At 45.2% G+C, this 19149-nt stretch overlaps 2 protein-coding genes across 6 annotated transcripts in view; one reads left to right on the top strand and one right to left on the bottom strand.

Annotated features, from left to right (window-relative positions):
* The window catches only part of Plekhs1 (pleckstrin homology domain containing S1), a 36741-nt gene extending 29550 nt beyond the window's left edge, over nucleotides 1-7191 (bottom strand). Inside the window, exons 1-3 of one of the 5 annotated variants that reach the window (XM_076563340.1) lie at nucleotides 7020-7191; nucleotides 6574-6825; nucleotides 2817-2862 (exon numbers count right to left, since the gene is read on the bottom strand). In XM_076563340.1, the coding sequence (XP_076419455.1) occupies nucleotides 2817-2844 (28 nt within the window). In that variant the 5' untranslated portion in view covers nucleotides 2845-2862; nucleotides 6574-6825; nucleotides 7020-7191. Of the gene's footprint in view, nucleotides 1-2816; nucleotides 2863-6573; nucleotides 6826-7019 lie in introns of those variants that run through there. The other 4 variants (XM_076563342.1, XM_076563341.1, XM_076563343.1 and 1 more) reach the window with 4 other exon arrangements.
* Nucleotides 1-19149, top strand: part of Nrap (nebulin related anchoring protein) — a 358082-nt gene that overhangs the window by 202323 nt on the left and 136610 nt on the right. The gene's annotated exons all lie outside the window — the stretch shown is intronic.

The raw sequence follows: 19149 nt of genomic DNA, 5'->3' as shown, positions 1-19149 counted from the left end.
ATATGACCCATCTGCTCTACTCCTAAGTAAATTAAAAGAATATAAATGAAAACACCTGATGCCAACCTCTGGGCTCCACTTGTACATGTGTGTGTGTGTGCATAAATGCACACATCCACGCAAACATGTACATACATGACACACACATGTACTGTATGTGCATATATATGTATATGCATATACATTTATATATAAACACAGATGTTCATATGATCTTTTTATGATAAAGACAGGAAACACCCTAATGTTTCCAGATGGTGAGTGAATCACCCAGTTATGACACACACATACAATGGAAAAGGGAAAGGGACCAAGACAATGCCATGGCTGAATATCAATTATGAATTAGAGAATTATGCTGCATAGAAGAAGCCAGATGACAGTGTCTACTGTGTATCCACATTTTTGCAAAACTCTAGCAAACAGAGTGACCGAAAGCCAGGCCATGGGACAAAGGACTGGGTGCTGAAGAGAAGGATTACAACAAGGCATAGGAAAAGTTGAGCGTGAGGGAGACATTCAATGTCTTGATTGTGGTAAAGCTTGCCCAGGTGAATAGGTCTACTGAAACTTACCAGACTATCCCCCTAAACAGATGCACGAATAAACCACAGCAAAGCTGGTAATGGTGGGCCAGCCTAAAATGCACAATCGTGCCAAGTCTGTGCTCAAAACGCTCTAGTCAGAGGAGGCCAAGGTCTGGCATCCTCTGCCTCCCTTGTCCCCCATCCTACCATATGGCACCATTCTGCTCCCACACATCCTGCCTCTGTACCACTCCCAAGCTTTGGGTCTCACCATCTCTTCTGATGAGATGTGTTTCCTTTTCTCGGAGGGAACTCATGCCTGGTACTAGAACTCTAGCCAACCACCTGGGGCTAGCAAGGCCATGCATCTTAGAAGGGAACCTCCACCATAATTCCTACTACATTCTAAAACATTCCCTTGTTCCCACAGACTTGGTGGAACCTTTCACCAAGGAAGCCTCCCTTTACAGCAAATGGAGAGCATTACAGAAAGCCGCACCGGGATCCAATGAGAGATCAATGGGCTGTGGCAACCTCAGCCCCAGTAGGTACATCTATAACATAACTCCTCCACCCAAGGATCCGGAAACATCCAGGGAGAAGGGGCAGAAAGATGGTAAGAGCCAGAGGACCAGGAAGTCTACTGTGAAACTGTCTCCTAGAAATAGCAGCTTAAGTAGGACCCAAACAATGGCAATATCAAGAGACGTGCTAATCCTGAAGGGGGACATCTCATGGAGTATCACCCCAGTACAAAGAACCACAAGTAACTAATGATTGCTGGGAGAAGGAGAATTAGCATCTCACAGGGATGAGCCCCTTAACTGGCTACTCACTACAAAGGGATCCACCCTGAAATTATATACACATAAACAACAAACACGGACTCAGCAGTTGTATGTATTTATATGTTTGTGCATCTGTGTGTGTGCATGTAATATATGTGTGTGTGCATGCATGTTTTATAACACTAATAAATCAAAGAAAAAGAGGTTGTCAATTAGAGAAGGGGTGAGGGAGAGCCTAAGAGGGAACAAAGGGAAGGAGGGGACGTGATGCAATTACATTTTAATTAAAAATATGTGTAAAAATTTAAAATCTCAGCTCCCCAAAGTCCTTTCCACTGAGGAGATAGTGCAGTGTCTACTACCTAAGTACGAGGACCCAAGGATGAATCCCCAGGACCCACGCAAGGCAGGTGTGGTGCCATGCATTTTAACCTCAGCACTGGGGATGGAGAGGCAGAGAACAACCATCTCTGGAGCTCATTGGCAGGTTAGCTGAGCTGAATCACTGGGCTTCAGGTTGAGTAAAAGACCCTGACTTAAGCAATAAGGTGGAGAATGATAAGGAAGACACTCAACATTCTACATGCACACACATGTACACACATCCACCTGAACACATATATACACCGGATATATACACAGACACACACACACACAAATATATATATACACATACATACATACAAATATATGTATATATACACAAATACAATTTTAAAAAGTAAGCACACATAAGATGCAGCTCAAACAACTTCTCCATAAGACTTACATTACCTCAGCCTTCCCTCCAGTTTCCACAGTGCTTTGTTCTGATTCCACGGTTACACTGTGGCTCGGTTATATGTGCCGAGCTAAAGTTCTCCATACAGCTACTGGCCTGTGTTTCTCCCAATTTCTCAGTAGATTAGAAGTTCCTCGAGCACAATGACTCATCTGAATAGATCCCCACAACCTGAAGCACACAGACTTAGGGCAATGGCTTTGTAAACATTTTAGAGTTGAATGGGATGATTTGTTTTCAAGTTGCTACATCCTAAATTTGGCTGTTTTAACCACTTTCCTGGAGTGAATTATGCGTGTGTATAAGCAATGTGTACTGAGTGTTTGCACAATGTGTACTGGGCTGTCCTCCTAATAAACCCTAACAGTAACTTAGGCAGCTTAAGTGAGAATTTTATGCAAAATTAAGGGAATATGTCCTAGTCTTAGCTGGGCTATAATTTATTAAAGGCACTGTCTCCAAAATACAAGTGGAACACTGAGCCAATGAAAATCAGAAAATGCTAAATTTCTAGATAATTCAACTTTTACAAATAATAAGTGAATCCAACAGCCTCTACTTTCTCTAGCCCAAGAGTCACTGTCCCAGAATCACATCTGTCATCGCTACAAAACAGACACTGATGTCTGTGTGATGTCTGTGTCCCAGGTAACCAGATGGACCTTGTTCATCATTTTTGGTGGAAAGATGTTTCCTTCTGACATTACACCCCTTAGGTACCTGGACTCTTTGGAGGTCTGGCTTCCATCTGGATGGCTCTTCTTACCTGTCATAAGAGGGTTAACAAAAGTTAGCCTCCAGCTGTTGTCAGTGGCCACAGTGACTAACTATGGCGCCATCAGCAGTCATGACAGGCCTCACCAATTCTGCATCTTGCCTTTTCTGTCTGTATGATGTGTATGGAGTTCAGAAGTCAACCGTGGGTGCAGTTGCTCAGGTGATATCCAACTTGTTTTTGAGACAGGGTCTCTCATTGGCATGGAGCTCACCTGGCTGGCCAGCAGTCTCTAGGAATCTGCCTATTTCTGCCTCCCCTACTGCTATTACAAGCACATGCCACCACATCCCACCTTTTAGTGTGGCTTCTGTGGAGAGAAGTCAGGTCCTCATGGTTGAGCTGCAAACCCTTTACTGACTGAACCAGTCTCTCCAACTCTAGATCTTTGTGAATGTGTTCCCCCACTGCACCCCAAAGATGATGGTAGCCATGGTGATGAAGACAAATGCAAGGAAACTGTGCTCACCCAATGGTGATCTGGGAGAAGCTGGGGAAAAAACTGCAAGGGTAGTCCTTTCTGTCCCTGCCACATGTGGCTGTAAAAGGAGAGCCCCAGGGAGGCAGGCGACACCAGAGAGATCAGAGCACCACAGCGGGCAGAAGACCATGGGTCACACACTATTGAGAGGCAGCCATGATAAGCCCTCTTTACATCTTAGGCTTGCTTTCTCCAAAGGGAACCTCGTGAGCAAGGCCCAGGGGCCCCTGTTCTTCAAGTGCCTCTGCTATCCATCAGCCATGCTCAAGATTTCCTGATGCTGAGGCCCAAGACTGACCCAGGGAAGCTGAATCTAACTAAGTCTTGCCCTAGAAAGCTGCCATCCATCCATCATCCATGACCTTGTAGGGCAATGGTTCTCAACCTGTGGGTCACACCCCCCTTTAGGTTATTGTATATCAGATATCCTGCATATGGGATATTTACATTGCCATTCATAACAGTAGCAAAATTACAGTTACAAAGTAGCAATGAAAATAATTTTATGGTTGGGGTCACCATAACATGAGAAACTGTATTAAAAGGGCCACAGCCTTAGGAAGGCTGAGAACCACTGATTAGCGGACTGAGAGGTGGAAGGGATTTCCACAGGGTGAGGGCTGCAGGCCTGATGGGGTCTTGAGAACTAGGACTGTGTCTATGGCCAACCTCTACCTTGAATTAGTAACACTTCAAAATGGAAGGCCCTGAAAAAGGAGGCACCAGGGAGTCTGGGGTAATCAGGGAAGAAGGTAGAGGGCCCTTTCCATCCGTCTGTCCTGGTGTGACTGCCCCTTTCCTGACCTTTGTCCTAAATTACCATCAGCCCGTTCAGTCCTCGCCTGTGCTGGTGTGTGAGTTTCCCTGGGCTATTCAATCTCACCCCCTACCCACCCACCTCCCTACTCCCCCCACCCCAGCCAGGGGGAGCTTTTCCCGTCTTGTGGTGTCCTGAGCAGGAGCAGAGGTGATCATCTCAGCGAATCACAACCTTTCTGGGCCATCTTAGGGCATGGTTGAAGAACTGGCACCCTTGGCCCTCACCTGGTGTGATGGGCACATTCCTTTGGATGGAATGCCAAGCTAGAGAGCCCAAAGACCTTTGCTCCTTTGAAGAACAGATTTGTACAAGAACTCACAAGATACCCTGCTTAATACTTTACCCTTCATTCCAAAGGCACAAATAATTAAAAAATTATAATGTGCATTTTCAAATTACCCTTGAGAATTTTGTGTCAAAAGCATGACTTTCTGGCCACATCTGTAATTCCAACACTTGAGAAGTAGAGGCAGGAAGATCACATGCCCAAGGCTAGCCTCAGTTATGAGTTTGAGGCTAGCCAAGGCTAATTTGAAATTCTATTTTTAAATAAATTCCCTGGGCTTCTTTTCAATGTGAGAATGCCACTGCCTAGAGAAGTCATTAAGAAGTGCGTTTCAACACGCCCTTTCCTCTGGCCTCCACACGAGAGACTTAGCTGTCCATGCATGCAGCGGTTAGCCTGGCCAGTAATGGTGAACGGAACCTGGATCCTGCAGCTCTTCAAGGGAGACCGGTTGTGAGCAACACATTTTAAAGCAATGTGTTTACTGAAAAATGTTTGGAGGCTGTTCTTTGAAAACAAGAAATTTTGTTTTTCCTGATAAAATACGCAATTTTTTTAAAGCTCCTATTTACTGTAAAGGGGAAGGATAAAATCTTCCCAATAACACAGTCTGAGAACATCCTGATGCTTCACAGTTTGTATAGAATCCATGCTTAATCCTTCCCCAGTACCAGAGCTCTGAGTGAAGCCAGGGAGAGTACCCCAGGCACTGAGCCCTGAAGGTATTTACTCCAGGCACTGAGTACTGAAGGCACTTACCCCAGGCACTGAGTACTGAAGGTACTTACCCCAGGCACTGAGCCCTGAAGGTACTTACACATTGGCATACTTTGTGACTTGGGGTCTCAGAACTAGCCTGTTCTGAGGGGGCTTATTTCACAAATGGAAACCTCCACTGGAGAGAGAGTGAGGTGAAGTGTGTCAAGTTTCCCCAGGGAGAACTCACTGGGGGACACATGGATGCTCATGGATATGTCCAATGACATCCACTCTCCTTGTGCACTGTGCATGGCGGAAGTCCAATGATACTCATCTAGCCTAGGATAGCCATGAAGGGCTCTGATGCTGCCGATGGGTTCTGCTCTTCTCTTCTCCCCACCCACCACAAGAGGACACAGCAGATAAAGCTCTAGGGTGTGATGGCTTGGTATGCTAGCTGTGGAGTCTGGGTTTCAATTTCTTCCCCATCAGTAAGGAAAGATGGGATTTTCAATCCAGTACAGTAGTACAGTACCTTTCCAAGCCTCCACTCCCAGAATTGCTGTGAGCTTCCGTGGAACCAATCTTATTAAGAGCATATCATAGGTGTTCAAGTACCAGGAACACTAGCTACCTAATCCTGTCTGTCTTGAGTCGTCTATGGTTGTATGCTTGTTAATAATTGCTAACATTTATGGGAAACAATACATTCCAGATACTTATAAACACTGTGCACTCAGATCCTCATCACAACACTAAAGCTTAAATTATTTTTATGATGCTGTAACATCCAGCCACAAACAAGGAAACACTTATTAGAAAGATTAAGCACCTTGTCTTTGCAGAATTAAGAATTCAGAAAAGGAGCCAAAATTCTAACTTGAAAATTGACCTTCAGGATTGTGTACTTCTGCCTGTTCAAGAAAGGAGAATGTGAGGGGTATGGCAGCATATGGCTTTAACCTCAGCACTTGGGAGGTGGAGGCAGGGAGATCTCTACGAGTTCTAGGGCAGCCAGGGCTACATAGTGAGACCCTATCTAAAAAATAATAGGAATGGAGAATGTAATCTTTCTATAGTTTTTCTTATACTCCTTGTCACTGGCCCCAAATAAACAGACAAGCCCCATACCTATGCATACCTGTTCAATTTAGCTCTTTGATCTCATTCAGAAAGATCTCTCATTTGTTCTCTGACCTACTTATTGTCATGGAAGTTGGGATTTGATAAGCGTAATGCCAAGAGGTCCTCTTTCCCTCTGGTCCTACAGCCTAAGAAGATTATAAAGAAAAAGTCTAAAATATCAAGACTGCTCAAATTGGATAATTCCAATTTGCAGTCGCTCAATTGTGAAAAAAACTCCCAGATCTCCATAACCTTGAGAGTCCAAACCCGTCACAGAGCATCCGTACTTACCGGGTCACTGGGCCGTTCTCCTCCGTGCTGTCCTCACGGCTCCGGCACTCCTCCGTTTACTCTGAGATGGTGAGAGGGTGGGGGTTAAGTACAGGCTCTGTGTGAAATGTGAGTCAGCAGGAAGTTCTCCACAAGCCTTGGGAAGATTTTACTTTTGTCCCAAATGCCAATGGAAGTCGGTGCTCAGGGGAAGTCCTGGGCTTTCATTCTTCATGTGGTTTGGCAAGGAATTGCACCTGAAGGTACAGGTATCTGAGGGGAAAAAAAAAAGCAAACAAATTTTAAAAATTCCTGTAAGACTTTGGACCCTAGTAACAATGACTCTTATTGAGGACAATGCCAACCTAGCCTTGACCTTCTGCAATGACTACCACTGAAACAACCCTCTGCTTCCCACCCTGCTGTATCTTAGCAACACGTCTTCCTGAGTCAGGATTGCTTTGTACCCGGTAAGGAAACAAAAGCCTGGCTTCTCTAACACAGTCGTTCCTTCAGGTGTTTCCAGGAAGACTGGCTCGTTCATGCATGCTGGAGCAGCCTTGTCGGTGTGGTGAGGGGCTAGGCCTGATGTCCAGCATGTGGCCTCTTCAAAGCAGGAGGCCCATACAAACAGTGGCGGTTTGACAAGTGCAGTGGCACTGGCCAGCCGAGGGCCTTGCGTGTATTTTAATTCACACTTCAGAAAGTTAGAGGAGACGGCAGAGTGCTGGTGAGCTATCGTGTTACATCGCCTTTAGAAATCAAAGTTCGGTGTTTAATCTTTGCCACCCTCACAGACGGAGCTCAGCTCCCGTCAGCTTTGGCACATAGTCACATTGTAGTCTTTCAGACTTCAAATTTTGTTCTTTGTTGGCAAAAATAGGATGGCTAATTCTTTCATTTTTCATTTGAGCCAAGGAACTCACTAGGTAGTCAAGACTGGTTTTGAACTGAGTCTGAGATTATAGGAATGTGTACATGCCCAGCTTTGGGATAGATAATTCTGACTTCATAGAATCTTTCCTAAGAAAATAAGACTTCAGATATAAAAAGGAGCCAGCATAGTGCTGGGTAGCCTTCAGCCAAAGTTCCTTCTCTGTTGTTTAACTTTTACGCCTAAAGAGGGTGTGGGTCTTGTTGGTTCCTTATTTGGCCACTCTTGGGCTCCAGGCATGCAGAAGCGATTGATTTGTTCACCTGCTGCACAGAACTTGCTTTGCTTGTTTTAGGAGAAGCCATTTCTTGAAATGTATTTCCTGAGATAAAGTCAGCCTTGGACCTGGATGCACTCTGTAGCTCCGCAGTGGGTCTTTGTCCAGATCTTACTAGTTCCTAGCGCCTTAAGCAGTTCTGCAAAAACTGTGCTGGTCTCCCCTAGGAACCACAGAGCTACTGACAGCCTGTCACTGATAGCAAGACCTAACTGAAGGGAAAGGGGAAATTAATTTACAATCTGTAATTCCTTTATGACAATAAAACAGATGGCAGGCTCGTGAACTTTCCATCTCCTGTCTGTCTGCTCGTCCACCCACCCATCCCACTGCGTTCCAGTCTTTGTTTTTATTTCCCAATAATCTCACACAACTTTTCAAGGAAGATGCTTAGTATATCCCACAGGTGCCTAAGGAAGCCACTTATACTGTAGATGCAACCTGAAAACCGAAAATGATGTCTGCTGCTGATATCCAACCCTGTGAGAAATCCATAAACATGCCACGAGACAGAAGCGTGGTTTTCCTCCTTAATCATCGCCAACAATGTGGGTGGGGCTGTCAACTAAATATCTTTGCAAGTAAGCAATTTCTTTAAAATTTCAGACAATCAATTTGCTAATTTCATGATGGGATTCTGTCATGAGACCACTCTTTAACTTCCTGTTCCTCCCTCACCAAATCAGAGCTGAACAGTGTGTGCTACATGACAATCCCTAGTGTTTATTGGGGATTTTTAATTCCCTTAGCATATCATTTAATCTCAACAATTTTGTAGGGTAGGAATGATGACCTGTTAATTTAAAAAAGAGGTAACTGTAAGTTAGAGATGAAATGGCTTGCTGAAGGCCACACAGCCAGGGACAGAAGTGAAACTCCAGGCTCCGAGGACCCTGTGGCTCGCATGTCCTCCCTTGTAATCTATGAGACCTGAGTTGGGACCAGTTATTCCGGGCTCTCATCTTGCTCTGATACCGACTGGCAAGGGTAACCACACAGGTTGCCATCTCTCTGGTCCTCAGGATTTCATTTCTGTCCTTGTTCAAAGCACTCCATGTACCCATTCAGGCCACAACATGATTTTGTCCTTGGTTCAAAGCCAAGGGCTCATCAGTGTACAGGCTGACCAGCCACATGTTGTATGCTCATTGTCTGTGTGGACAGGACATCCATGTTGATGTCACCAGGAAGTGGTGACATCAATCACACTGCAGGCAATCTTTACTGTATCTCTTTTCTGGGACAAATAAAAGAAGCAAGGCAAAGAAAAGGCTCTAGACACAAAACAGTAATAATGAGGGTGTCCTAGAGATAGTGTAAAAATGACTCCAGTGAAAAAATCCGTTTCCTCTCTCATTTGATGTCCAAATCACCATCTTTGTGAGGACAAAGAAATTGGTGGTATGAAGCATTTTCATGATTTTATGAGTTCCATGACTGGACTGATGGGCATTGAGGGTAGGACTGTTTCTAATTGCACATTAAAAAAAAATCACAATGGCCTATAACTTATTTGTCAGACATCATGCAGGATGTCTGGGTGAAGTGGTCCAGAATCAGTCTGATGAGTTGGTGATATTCTGACACTTGTTTTGTAGCTCTGATTGTTTTGGTTATGGTTGTCTGCCATATTTATCATGTTTTCACAAGGAAGCAGCCAAGCCCCAGGGAAGAGATAGGGGAAATGAGAATCCCTGTTAAGTGCTTTTTACATCAGGGAGGAGCAGTTTTCTTACAAGGTCGGAGGAGGATTTCCCGTTACATTTTATTGGACTGGTCATGTCACCTCAAGGCCATCTCAGAACCAAGAGGAAATGGAGTCTTCTTGGCTTGGGCCAATCATGGTTCTTTCCACTGTCACCTGAATGAAGTCAGGGCTCAGCCAGGAAGTCAGGGATGGCAGTTGTGCAACAGGCCTAGCCTCCTCTCTGGGAAGGAGAAGCAAAGCCTTTCCCCTGATCTCCGGACTCTGGCTGTTGTGGTCATCCTCCACGCTGTTTCCACTCTCCAGCTTACTCCTCCCTAAACTCCTCCTCCACGGACTCCTGCTCATCTTCCTGATCTTGCTCATGCCTCCCTTCTCAGAGACCTTTTCTCTCTCTCAGGCAAGGCCAGGATCAAAGGACACCATCTGGTGCTGTGCAAACTTTGAAGCACATTTCTCTACTCATCATTTTGTATTCATTTGTTTGATCATTTAACCAGTGACCAGCTGGTCCTCCACAAGACTGTACAGTCCACTGAGACGAACACTGTGTGTTTCCGCTGACCAATCTCCCCACAGCTGGCTGAGTGCTTACCACACTCTACTCATGATGGTGTGCCTGCTGTATGCCAGTTACTGAATTATGGATACACAGATACTGAAAAGATGAGCATCTTTGGAGAAGTCATCATCGGGCCAGGGAAACTAATATCACAGTGGCAGTATCCGTATCTCCTTTCTTCCCTCCTCCAATGGCCACCTTGAAATGGCCTACCCCTGTGTGACCCTCTGTTTTTCAACCGCACCTGCCTGGCTTTGCTGCTCTTCCCGCCAGCTCACGTCAAATCAATCATCTCTTTATCGTCTCTGAGGCCTCAGGATTCTCCATCTTCCTCATTCCTTTGGCATGTCAGCTTTGCTGACTGACCTTTTGTAGCCGAAGCTGGCATTTCCTCACCTCCTGCAAAAGTTGATGAGCTAGGCTGGACTTTGCACAAGAAGACCACTGAAGGGGTGGGGTGAGCGTGCAGCAGACCCTGGCACTGTCCTTCCCCTGGCTGGTGACATATAGAGAGCCTGGATGGAGGATTTTGCTCAAAGAGGAAATGGCAGTTGGCCATCCTTGTTGAAGTCCTCTTCACTTTGTTGCTAGGTTGCTCTCATCTGGTTCTAATCCACACTGGTTGGTTTTCCTGGTTTCATCCATTTTCTTCTCTATCCATACGAAGTTCTCATATTTCAGAACCCTCAGAGGTCCTTCAGAGATGTTCTTCCTCTGCCTCTCCCAAGGCAAGAAGCATTGTAGGTACATAGAGGTTCACAACGGTAAGTAGTAAGGTTTAGATTTGTCTGATGTGTTCCAGAGCAGATATGGGAAATTGGGTGTGTGTGTGTGCCTCCATTCTGGGCTAGCATTTGCTAGGGAGATGCCACAAAAGAACAAAAGAACCAAGGAGTTAAGTATACTTACAAAAGGGCACTCAAGTGATGACCCATGGAGTCAAAGGGTTATAAAGAGATAAATGGATAAAGGGACTGAGAAGGGACTCCTTGGGGTGGAAGTCCTGGTGAGGTCAGAGACTGATGGTCCAACCTGGCTGGAAGAAGGGTGGTTCTTGGGAAGAACAAGTTTGAGTAATCTTCAAGGTCGAGCAATGTGCCCAGCAGGGTGGTAGATTGTGTGCAAGGCCTGGACTCCCCCACTCCAACTGCAGGAATCAGGGAGTTGAACTGAGAAGTGCAGAGGTCAGGGACGATGAGAGGATCAAAGAACTGAGGACTAAGGTGTTTCACCCTCCAGATGGGTGTCCAGATAATGGAACAAAATCCTTTTGAAGTTTCTAAAGAGTTTTTTTTTTCTTGTTTGTTTGTTTCCTAATATGGTTGTGGACTCAGCCTTGCTTGTGGCCAATAGAGGATTTAGAAACAGAAAAACACAATAAAGGTAACAATCTCCTCCCCCTGAAACACCACACACACACACACACACACACACACACACACACACACACACACACAAATACACACAAGCACACACAAATACACACAAGCACACACTTTTATAATGGATTCATTTGTAAAAGCAAAGACAGATTGCAAAAGATTGCAAAGAGGACACTTAGACCCAGAGTGCTGAAGTCATGTTTTTCTTTATTTTAAAAATGACATTTCAGTCCATGTAGCAGGAGGTAAAGGATGAAGATAGGCAATAAAGATGAACCCAAGATTCCAGACTCAGGAGACACTATGATAGTGATGCTAGGAAGCAGGAGGAAGGCTGGAAGGGAGGATAAGAGGGAGAGGCAGGAGGGATGCGAGGAGGGAGGAGGGAGGAGGGATGCGAGGAGGCGGGAGGGATGCTGGGAAGCTTCTTCTTTTACTCCCTTCCTTTCTCTTACCCTAAATCTTTATAGTGTCTGTCATTGTGGCCAGCCTGAGCTGTGAGGTCTTGGTGGACAAGGAAAGAGGCAGTGCAGTTCACAGTGCAGAAGACAGAGGGAGAGAGGAGGCGGAAGACCCCAGGAGTGGTGGTCTCCACACAGAAACGTACTTTTCATTGTCCACTACACTGACCAGGATGTAAAGTGACTTCTGGCCCTTGTGAGTCAATGATGGGGCTTTCCTGCTGCTTAGGGTGTGAGTAGCCCAACTGTTAGCTTCAAACATAACAGAACTGGCCATCTTTCATTTCCTGAACCCACAGAAGAGAAAGGAGGCTATATATAAACTTACATGAATCATAAATCGGAGGAATCAGACAAAACCCCGTAAAATCAGATTATACTCCAATTGGTATTATGCTTTTGTTCTTCTGTCTTTTTGTATCAGGAAATGTGCTGGTTTTTTTTTTTTTTATGTTTAAATCTCTTTCAAGCTCTGTTCTAGTCTACTTCCTGTTGCTGTGATAAACACCATGACCTAAAGCACCTCAGGGAGGAAAGGGTTTATTTCAGCTTACAGGTCACAATTCATTATTGAGAGAAGTGGAGACAGGAAGTCAAGCAGGATCTGAAGAAGAACCCACAGAGAAATGCTGCCCACTGTCTTGCTACCAGGCTTAAATTCAGCTACCTTTCTTATATAATAGCTCGGGCCTACCTGCCTAGGGATGGTACCACCTATAGTGGGCTGGGCCCTCCTCCATTAATTTAGCAATCAAGAAAATGCCCACAGGCCAATTTGAAGGAAGCAATTTCTCAGCTGAGGGTCTCTCTTCCCAAGTATGTCAGGTTGACAACCAAAATTAGCCACCATAATCTCTTATTTCAGCTGATTACATTAAAAAGGAGAAAGATTTAATTTCAACATTTATTGGTGTCATTTGGATAACAGGTACTGGGGGCACAGAAAAAGAAATTAGAGATACAACTTGCTATTGGTGGATATGAGGGATACAGCATGTGCGGAAATAAACAGTGTGTTTGTCAGGATCAGTAGGCTGGGTGGACGTAGGATAGAGTTGCTCAGAGGGATATTTACAGAGATGACAATTAGGTTAAGGGAAGCCAGTCAGGCGTGGTGAAACACCAGGGCCCACTAGCTGCAAGCCTTTACCATATCTAGGCCTGGTGAAATCAGAGGGAAGGGTTACCAGATTGTGAGGAGATTTGTAGCCATGGAAGCTGCAACAGAGGCTCTGGAAAAGTCCAACATTACTGTCAAAACCACGAGCAGGATGGAGAAAGCGGAGGTAGGTGGGGATGGGGAGGGATGGGGAGAAGTCAGTGAAGGAGCTGGCACATGGGAAGAGACAGTGTGACATCAGATAGAAGCCATGTTTAGGGAGGTCAGCCATGTCCTCTGCCATCAAAAGGATGACTGAGACGCATCACCTGGATTTGGCAAGACGCAGGTCCTAGCGACTTTAGAACTGTTTGTGAAGGGTGCTGACATCACAGTCTGATTGGAGTGGGTGACAAAAGACTCATCTACCTTCTGAGAGTCATGGAGGAGGGAGGAAAGAGCAAAGGACAGCACAGTGCTTCTGGACGGTCAAATGAAGAGATCTAGAGGGGGCATGGCCTGGGGGAGGCAAATGCTGGGGTTAGTTCATCCAGGAGCGAAAGCTGGGGTGTTTATACACTGCCTCCTGCCAATCATCAGGAAAAAGCAATTCACTGGCACAGGTAACTTTTCGACTTTGGACAGCACCGGTATTCCCAGGCAAAACCACAAATCCGCTGGCAGAGGGTCAAAGGGCACTGACTGATGCGATTGGCTGTCTCGTCACCAAGAATGCCAGCAAAAAGGAGTTTTAATTGGGCACATGAGTATCCTGTGCTCAGAGCTTGGAGGGTAAGGAAATCAGTATAACAGGGGCTTAATAGTCTACACTAAACCAGCATTTTGAGAATGAGGAAGCCAAAATATATGATAGGCCAAATAATGGTTTCCTCCTCAAAGAAGTCTGCATCCGGCATCCAGAACTCAGGAATATGTTGCTTTATATGGCCAAAGGGGAATTCAAAAACATAAACTGAGGGTCTGGAGATGGGAGAAGGGGCCAGGCTTATTCAGCTAGACATGACTGGCATGAGTAAGGAAGACATTGTGCTGGAGACGGAAGACTGAGTGGCTAGGAGCCAGGGAATGTGGATGTCCTCTAGAACATGAAAAGGGGCATAGATTCTTCTTTGGAGTCTATTGAAGGACCCTACCCTGCAGATGACTTGGTTTTATGCATCTGACATTCAAAACCAAGAGCACATCTGTGTCATTTTAACTTACTATATTTGGTAGTGCAATTGGAAACTTACGAGGAGAGTGGATATGAAATAGGTTAATGGAAGACCGACCACGGAAACTACTGAATACCTCAAACATTTGTAACTTGGGGAAATACTGATTTTCGTTCTGTGCACCCTTACTTCCCACAGACATGATAGAGACAGCAGGAACCAGCACCATTCCATCTGCTTGTGTAGCCAGATGCCTAGGAGGTATCTTCTGTGAGATGGACTTTGCAGATAATGTATAACTCTCCATGATGATGTTGGCCTTATGCGTACGTACCCCATGCTCACTGTGTTGTGTGCATTAACTCTGCAAAGCTTTATGTATCAGTCACACTTCAGTATGAAGAAAGACAAAAGCACAAATGAGTGATGACCGCTCCTCTGTAGGAGCTCTGCTCCGCTCCATCCTCATTGTTCCCATGACAGCCGGACTTCTGCCTCCACATGTTCATTGCCTGCTATGTTTGCTGGCCTGTCTTCTGCAGCACCACGGTAGATCTACTCCCCTGCTCAGGTGTCTGGAAGGGTTTCCCATTTCAGCACAGTGAAACCCAGCGTGCTCACATGGCTGAAAGGCTTGCGCAATCTGTCTAGGACCCGTTCATCATTATTCCTGGAACACGGCTTTCTTGCTGTTTCTCACATAGGCCTGGGGGAAGCTGCCCCAAGGGCTCTGCACTTACAGCTTGCTCTGCCTCCCTCCCCCACCCCACTCTCTGCTCAGATGTTAATCTCCCCAGAGAAGCCTTTCCCAGCCATTCTTGCCTAGCCTCCTACTTCATTGTTTATGGGCTCCATATCTTACTGATCTTGCTACTCAATGCTTCCTGGTACATAAAATTGTATTAACTATCAGTATCTTGACAAACTTACAGATTCTTCCAGGGCTAAGACTGTTTTATTTTCTGCTATATCCCCAGTAACAGAAGAGTATTTCACACATAATTCAAGAAATACTTGATTTAATACACACATACACAGACAGGCCACTAGAAATATGGTCATTTCAAGTGTCATGGATAGTTAAGGACAAATGGAGACTCCTCAGAGAGCTATGGTTTGCTGAGAACATGGCTGGGTAAGTTTTTATGTAACCACCCACATCTCCTGTCTTTATTCCTGAAAGAGAAATGGGTCTTCAGCCCCCACAAGCCTTGTCAAGCCAGAAAAGAAATTAGGAGCTACTGTGATTTTGTTGAAAGTAAACCCTCCAACACAATTTTCAGTCACAAATTGGTCTTTTCTGTACCCTCAAATGAGGGTGAACTTTGTTCGCACTGGGTGTGGGCTGTAGGGACATGGCCCATGGACTACAGCATTCCTTACCTTGTGCTCATATCCAAATCTGTTTGCAGAGTGGTCATGTTGCTTGGCCCTTGTTTCTATTAGTTACTTTCCTCATAGTGTGGACAAAATACCTCTCAAAGACAACGTCAGGGCTTATTTGGGCTCACAGTTTGGGGGTGCAGTCTATCACTGCGGGAAGACGTGGGGAAGCAGGAACATAAGGCAACTGTCTCCACTGTGTCCCGTCAGGTGCTTAGACAGTTAGCTTTCTCCTCCCTATTCAGTTGGAGATCCCTGGTGTGGAATGGTGCCGCTCACATTAAGGGTGTTGTCTGTCCACCTAGATGGATCTAGTCTAGAAAATCCCTTATGGACATGCTTAGACAGGTGGCTTCTTTGGCTCCGGTCAAGTTGACCATCAGTATTAGCCATCACACCTGGGTTTGATGACACTTTTTTGAAGTTAAAATATAATTACATCATTTCCCCTTTCCCTTTTCTCCTCCCAACTTCTCCTGTACACTTCCTGCTCTTGATCAAATCCATGGCTTCTGTCTCTCTTTCCTTTAGTGGATGTTTAGTCTGTATAATGTCACTTGTATGTTTATGATTTCAGGGTTGACCATTGGGATTGGATAACAAGTTTTCCCTCCTCACAGTATTCCTTAGCTGCTTGTAGTTCTTTGTCTATGGTTGAGACCCCTCAAGATCTTCCCTTTCCATGTTAGCCTGTCTTTTGGTTTCATCCTTGTTCAGACAGCCACGTTGTTGATACTTCATGGGTGTAGCCTCCCTGACATTTCTAGGAGACTCAGTCTCAGCAGACACCCTGCTCCTCTGGCTCTTACCATCTTTCCGCCCCCTCTTCCCCAATGTTCCTGAGCCTCAGGTGCAGGAGTTGTGATTTCTAAAATAGTGATGATGATGGTGACGGTGATGATGAAGCTAATTGAAGAGGTCCACTTTAACAAATTTTCTCTGCCCCCTTTCTTCTCTTATCTCCCTTTATCCAGACTCTGCTGTGGGATGGTCTGTATGTCAAATTGCTCTGATTGGTCAATAAATAAAACACTGATTGGCCAGTGGCTAGGCAGGAAGTATAGGTGGGACTAACAGAGAGGAGAAAAGAAAGAACAGGAATGCAGGGGGTGGGAGGTGGGGGACGACGACGACGACGACACACTCCCAGCTGCCACCATGACAAGCAGCATGTGAAGACGCCGGTAAGCCACAAGCCACGTGGCAAGGTATAGATTTATGGAAATGGATTAATTTAAGTTATAAGAACAGTTAGCAAGAAGCCTGCCACGGCCATACAGTTTGTAAGCAATATAAGTCTCTGTGTTTACTTGGTTGGGTCTGAGCGGCTGTGGGACTGGTGGGTGACAGAGATTTATCTTGACTGTGGGCCAGGCAGGAGAACTCTAGCTACAAGACTCTCTGAAGGTGAGGCTTTCTTCAGGTTCCACTTTCCCATCTATTCACTTCACCCTTCTCCCCAGGTGTCCACCTCCACTGCAGGGACTGAAGAACACAGACTCCTGAGTTCAACCTCAGCCTCTGCTGGGATAAAGTGCTTCAACACTGGGGCTCCCTGGTGGTTCTAAGGTGCCCACAGTAAAGAGCCTTCACATCTAGTTCCTCTCCTTACGGTCTACAGAGGCCTAACTAAACATGTTCATCCATCTCCTGAGCTCCACAAAAATTTGTCTTTTGCTTGATGAGTCAGAATTTTCACAAGAACACCCACCAAAGGAAATGGGTCCTTACTGATTGTATACTTCTGTTGAGTTTGAAAAGCCTTTTATTTTTTCCCTTGCAAGTATTTCCCTGGCTCCTCCCAACAGTCTTGTGAGACAACAATGTTAGAACAACGTTCTGCAGCATTAGTGCCAGGGCTACCAGATTCTTCTACAAATGCAGAAACAAATCAGAAACAACAGTCATTTAAAAAAAATAGCCACACCAAAGTAGGAGGAGCATGGAATGTTCCATACAGTATTTGGTGGGTACTTAGACTAAAATAAAATTTTATCTAAAATTCAAATTTGGTGTTGACCTGACAGAAAGAGCTTCTCCAAAGATGTTGAAGCTGTGTTGGAAGTAAATCTTGCAGTGGGATTGTGCATGAACAGGAAACCACGGATGTGTTTAGGGAAGCAAAGGAGATACAAAGAGAGGCTGGGAGCTGCATGAGCATCATGAAACAGCTGGCTATGGCGGGAGAGCCAAACACAAAGGGCACCCTCCCAGGCTGGAGTGCAAGGTGTGATTCCTCGGTGCAAAGCGGCGGTTCTGGTGTCCTCTATGGTAGTTCTTGACTTCAGAAATATACACACGAGCCTCCCTGCCATGTGCATGCTGTTGTCGTCGACAGCAATCTGACCTTGACAAAAGGGATGCCATATGGATTATGACAACTTTTTCCCCAGGCATTCTGGAAACTCTAGAGGTAGTCTCCTCTTCCACAGCTCAGGCAAGTGGCATATGCCCTTCTCTTGCTCCAGAGTCCTTCTTTCCTGTGCATGGACAATTATTATCCTTAAAGAGTGCCTCTTCTGTATATCAGAATCCATTCGTACCCCTTACTCCCACCCTCTTTCCCAAGATCCTTTCTGTGTCATACATTATCATAGGATCAGGCATAAACACATTTATCAGGTGCTTCCTGTATTCTATGCATTGTGCTGTGTGCTTTGTCTCATTATTTCATTTACTCTTTACAAGACCCTTGGAGAGAGGGGGGGGAGCAGAACAATTTCTATTCTAAGATGGAAAATAGGTTTGGAATGGTTAAGAGTCCTTTGGGTCACCTAACTTGGGAGCAGTGGAGCTGGGATTCGAAGCTAAGGCTGTCTGACACCATGGCCTTTCTTAGCTTCATAGTAGGAGAAAGAGGGGATGACACTAACAGGCATGTAACTTTACTAGTCCAGTCTTTTCCTTTGCTCGGCTTGGGGCTTTCTGACGCTCCCGGTCTCTGGAACAACCACTGAGTAGACCTTCTCCATTGCATGTGGGTGGCTTAGGAGATTAAATGTGTTATCAATATAGCAATCCTTAAGATGTACACATATTCTTGGAAACCTTATTTTTAACCATGAAAAAGAGCGTCACCACAAAGCTTTTGAAGAAAGACATTGCAGTCACTGCCAGCATGCTAAACTCTAAATTAACCCAGGCACAGTGTTCTTTAAACACATTTGCTGAAGCTGAGGGGCAAATCATTTATAGTTGATTCTGGGTAACGGGCCATCACTCTGTACTGAGAAGCTGTTTTCTGTGTCCCGTATCTTTCCCAGCATAAGCTGCTCTTTGTGCTTTATGTAAATATTTGTGTAATTCATGCATGCTCAAGGAGAAAGCCGGCATCCTCATGCCAAGCAAAATCGCAACTAGCAACCCAAAAGCAAAAGAATTTGTCTGTTCCATCTTGGTAGTTAAAGACTGTGAGTACTTAAAGCAGCTGGAGGAGCAGGGTAATCTGCAGGAGCTGTTCCCAAGCGTCTAAGAACAGGTTCGATACCTCCAGAAAAAACGCTTGAGGATGATTTGTTCCCTTCCCTACTTAGCATTAATCTAGTTAATATGAATTGTGAAAAGCATTGCCGAAAAAAGAAATTCCTTTCAAAACATCAGTCATGGCCTGAAGAGATGG

Source organism: Peromyscus maniculatus, chromosome 1, assembly GCF_049852395.1.
Source record: "Peromyscus maniculatus bairdii isolate BWxNUB_F1_BW_parent chromosome 1, HU_Pman_BW_mat_3.1, whole genome shotgun sequence".
NCBI lineage: Eukaryota > Metazoa > Chordata > Mammalia > Rodentia > Cricetidae > Peromyscus > Peromyscus maniculatus.
The sequence above is the reverse complement of the archived record's forward strand: the minus strand, read 5'-3'. Positions and strand labels throughout refer to the sequence as shown.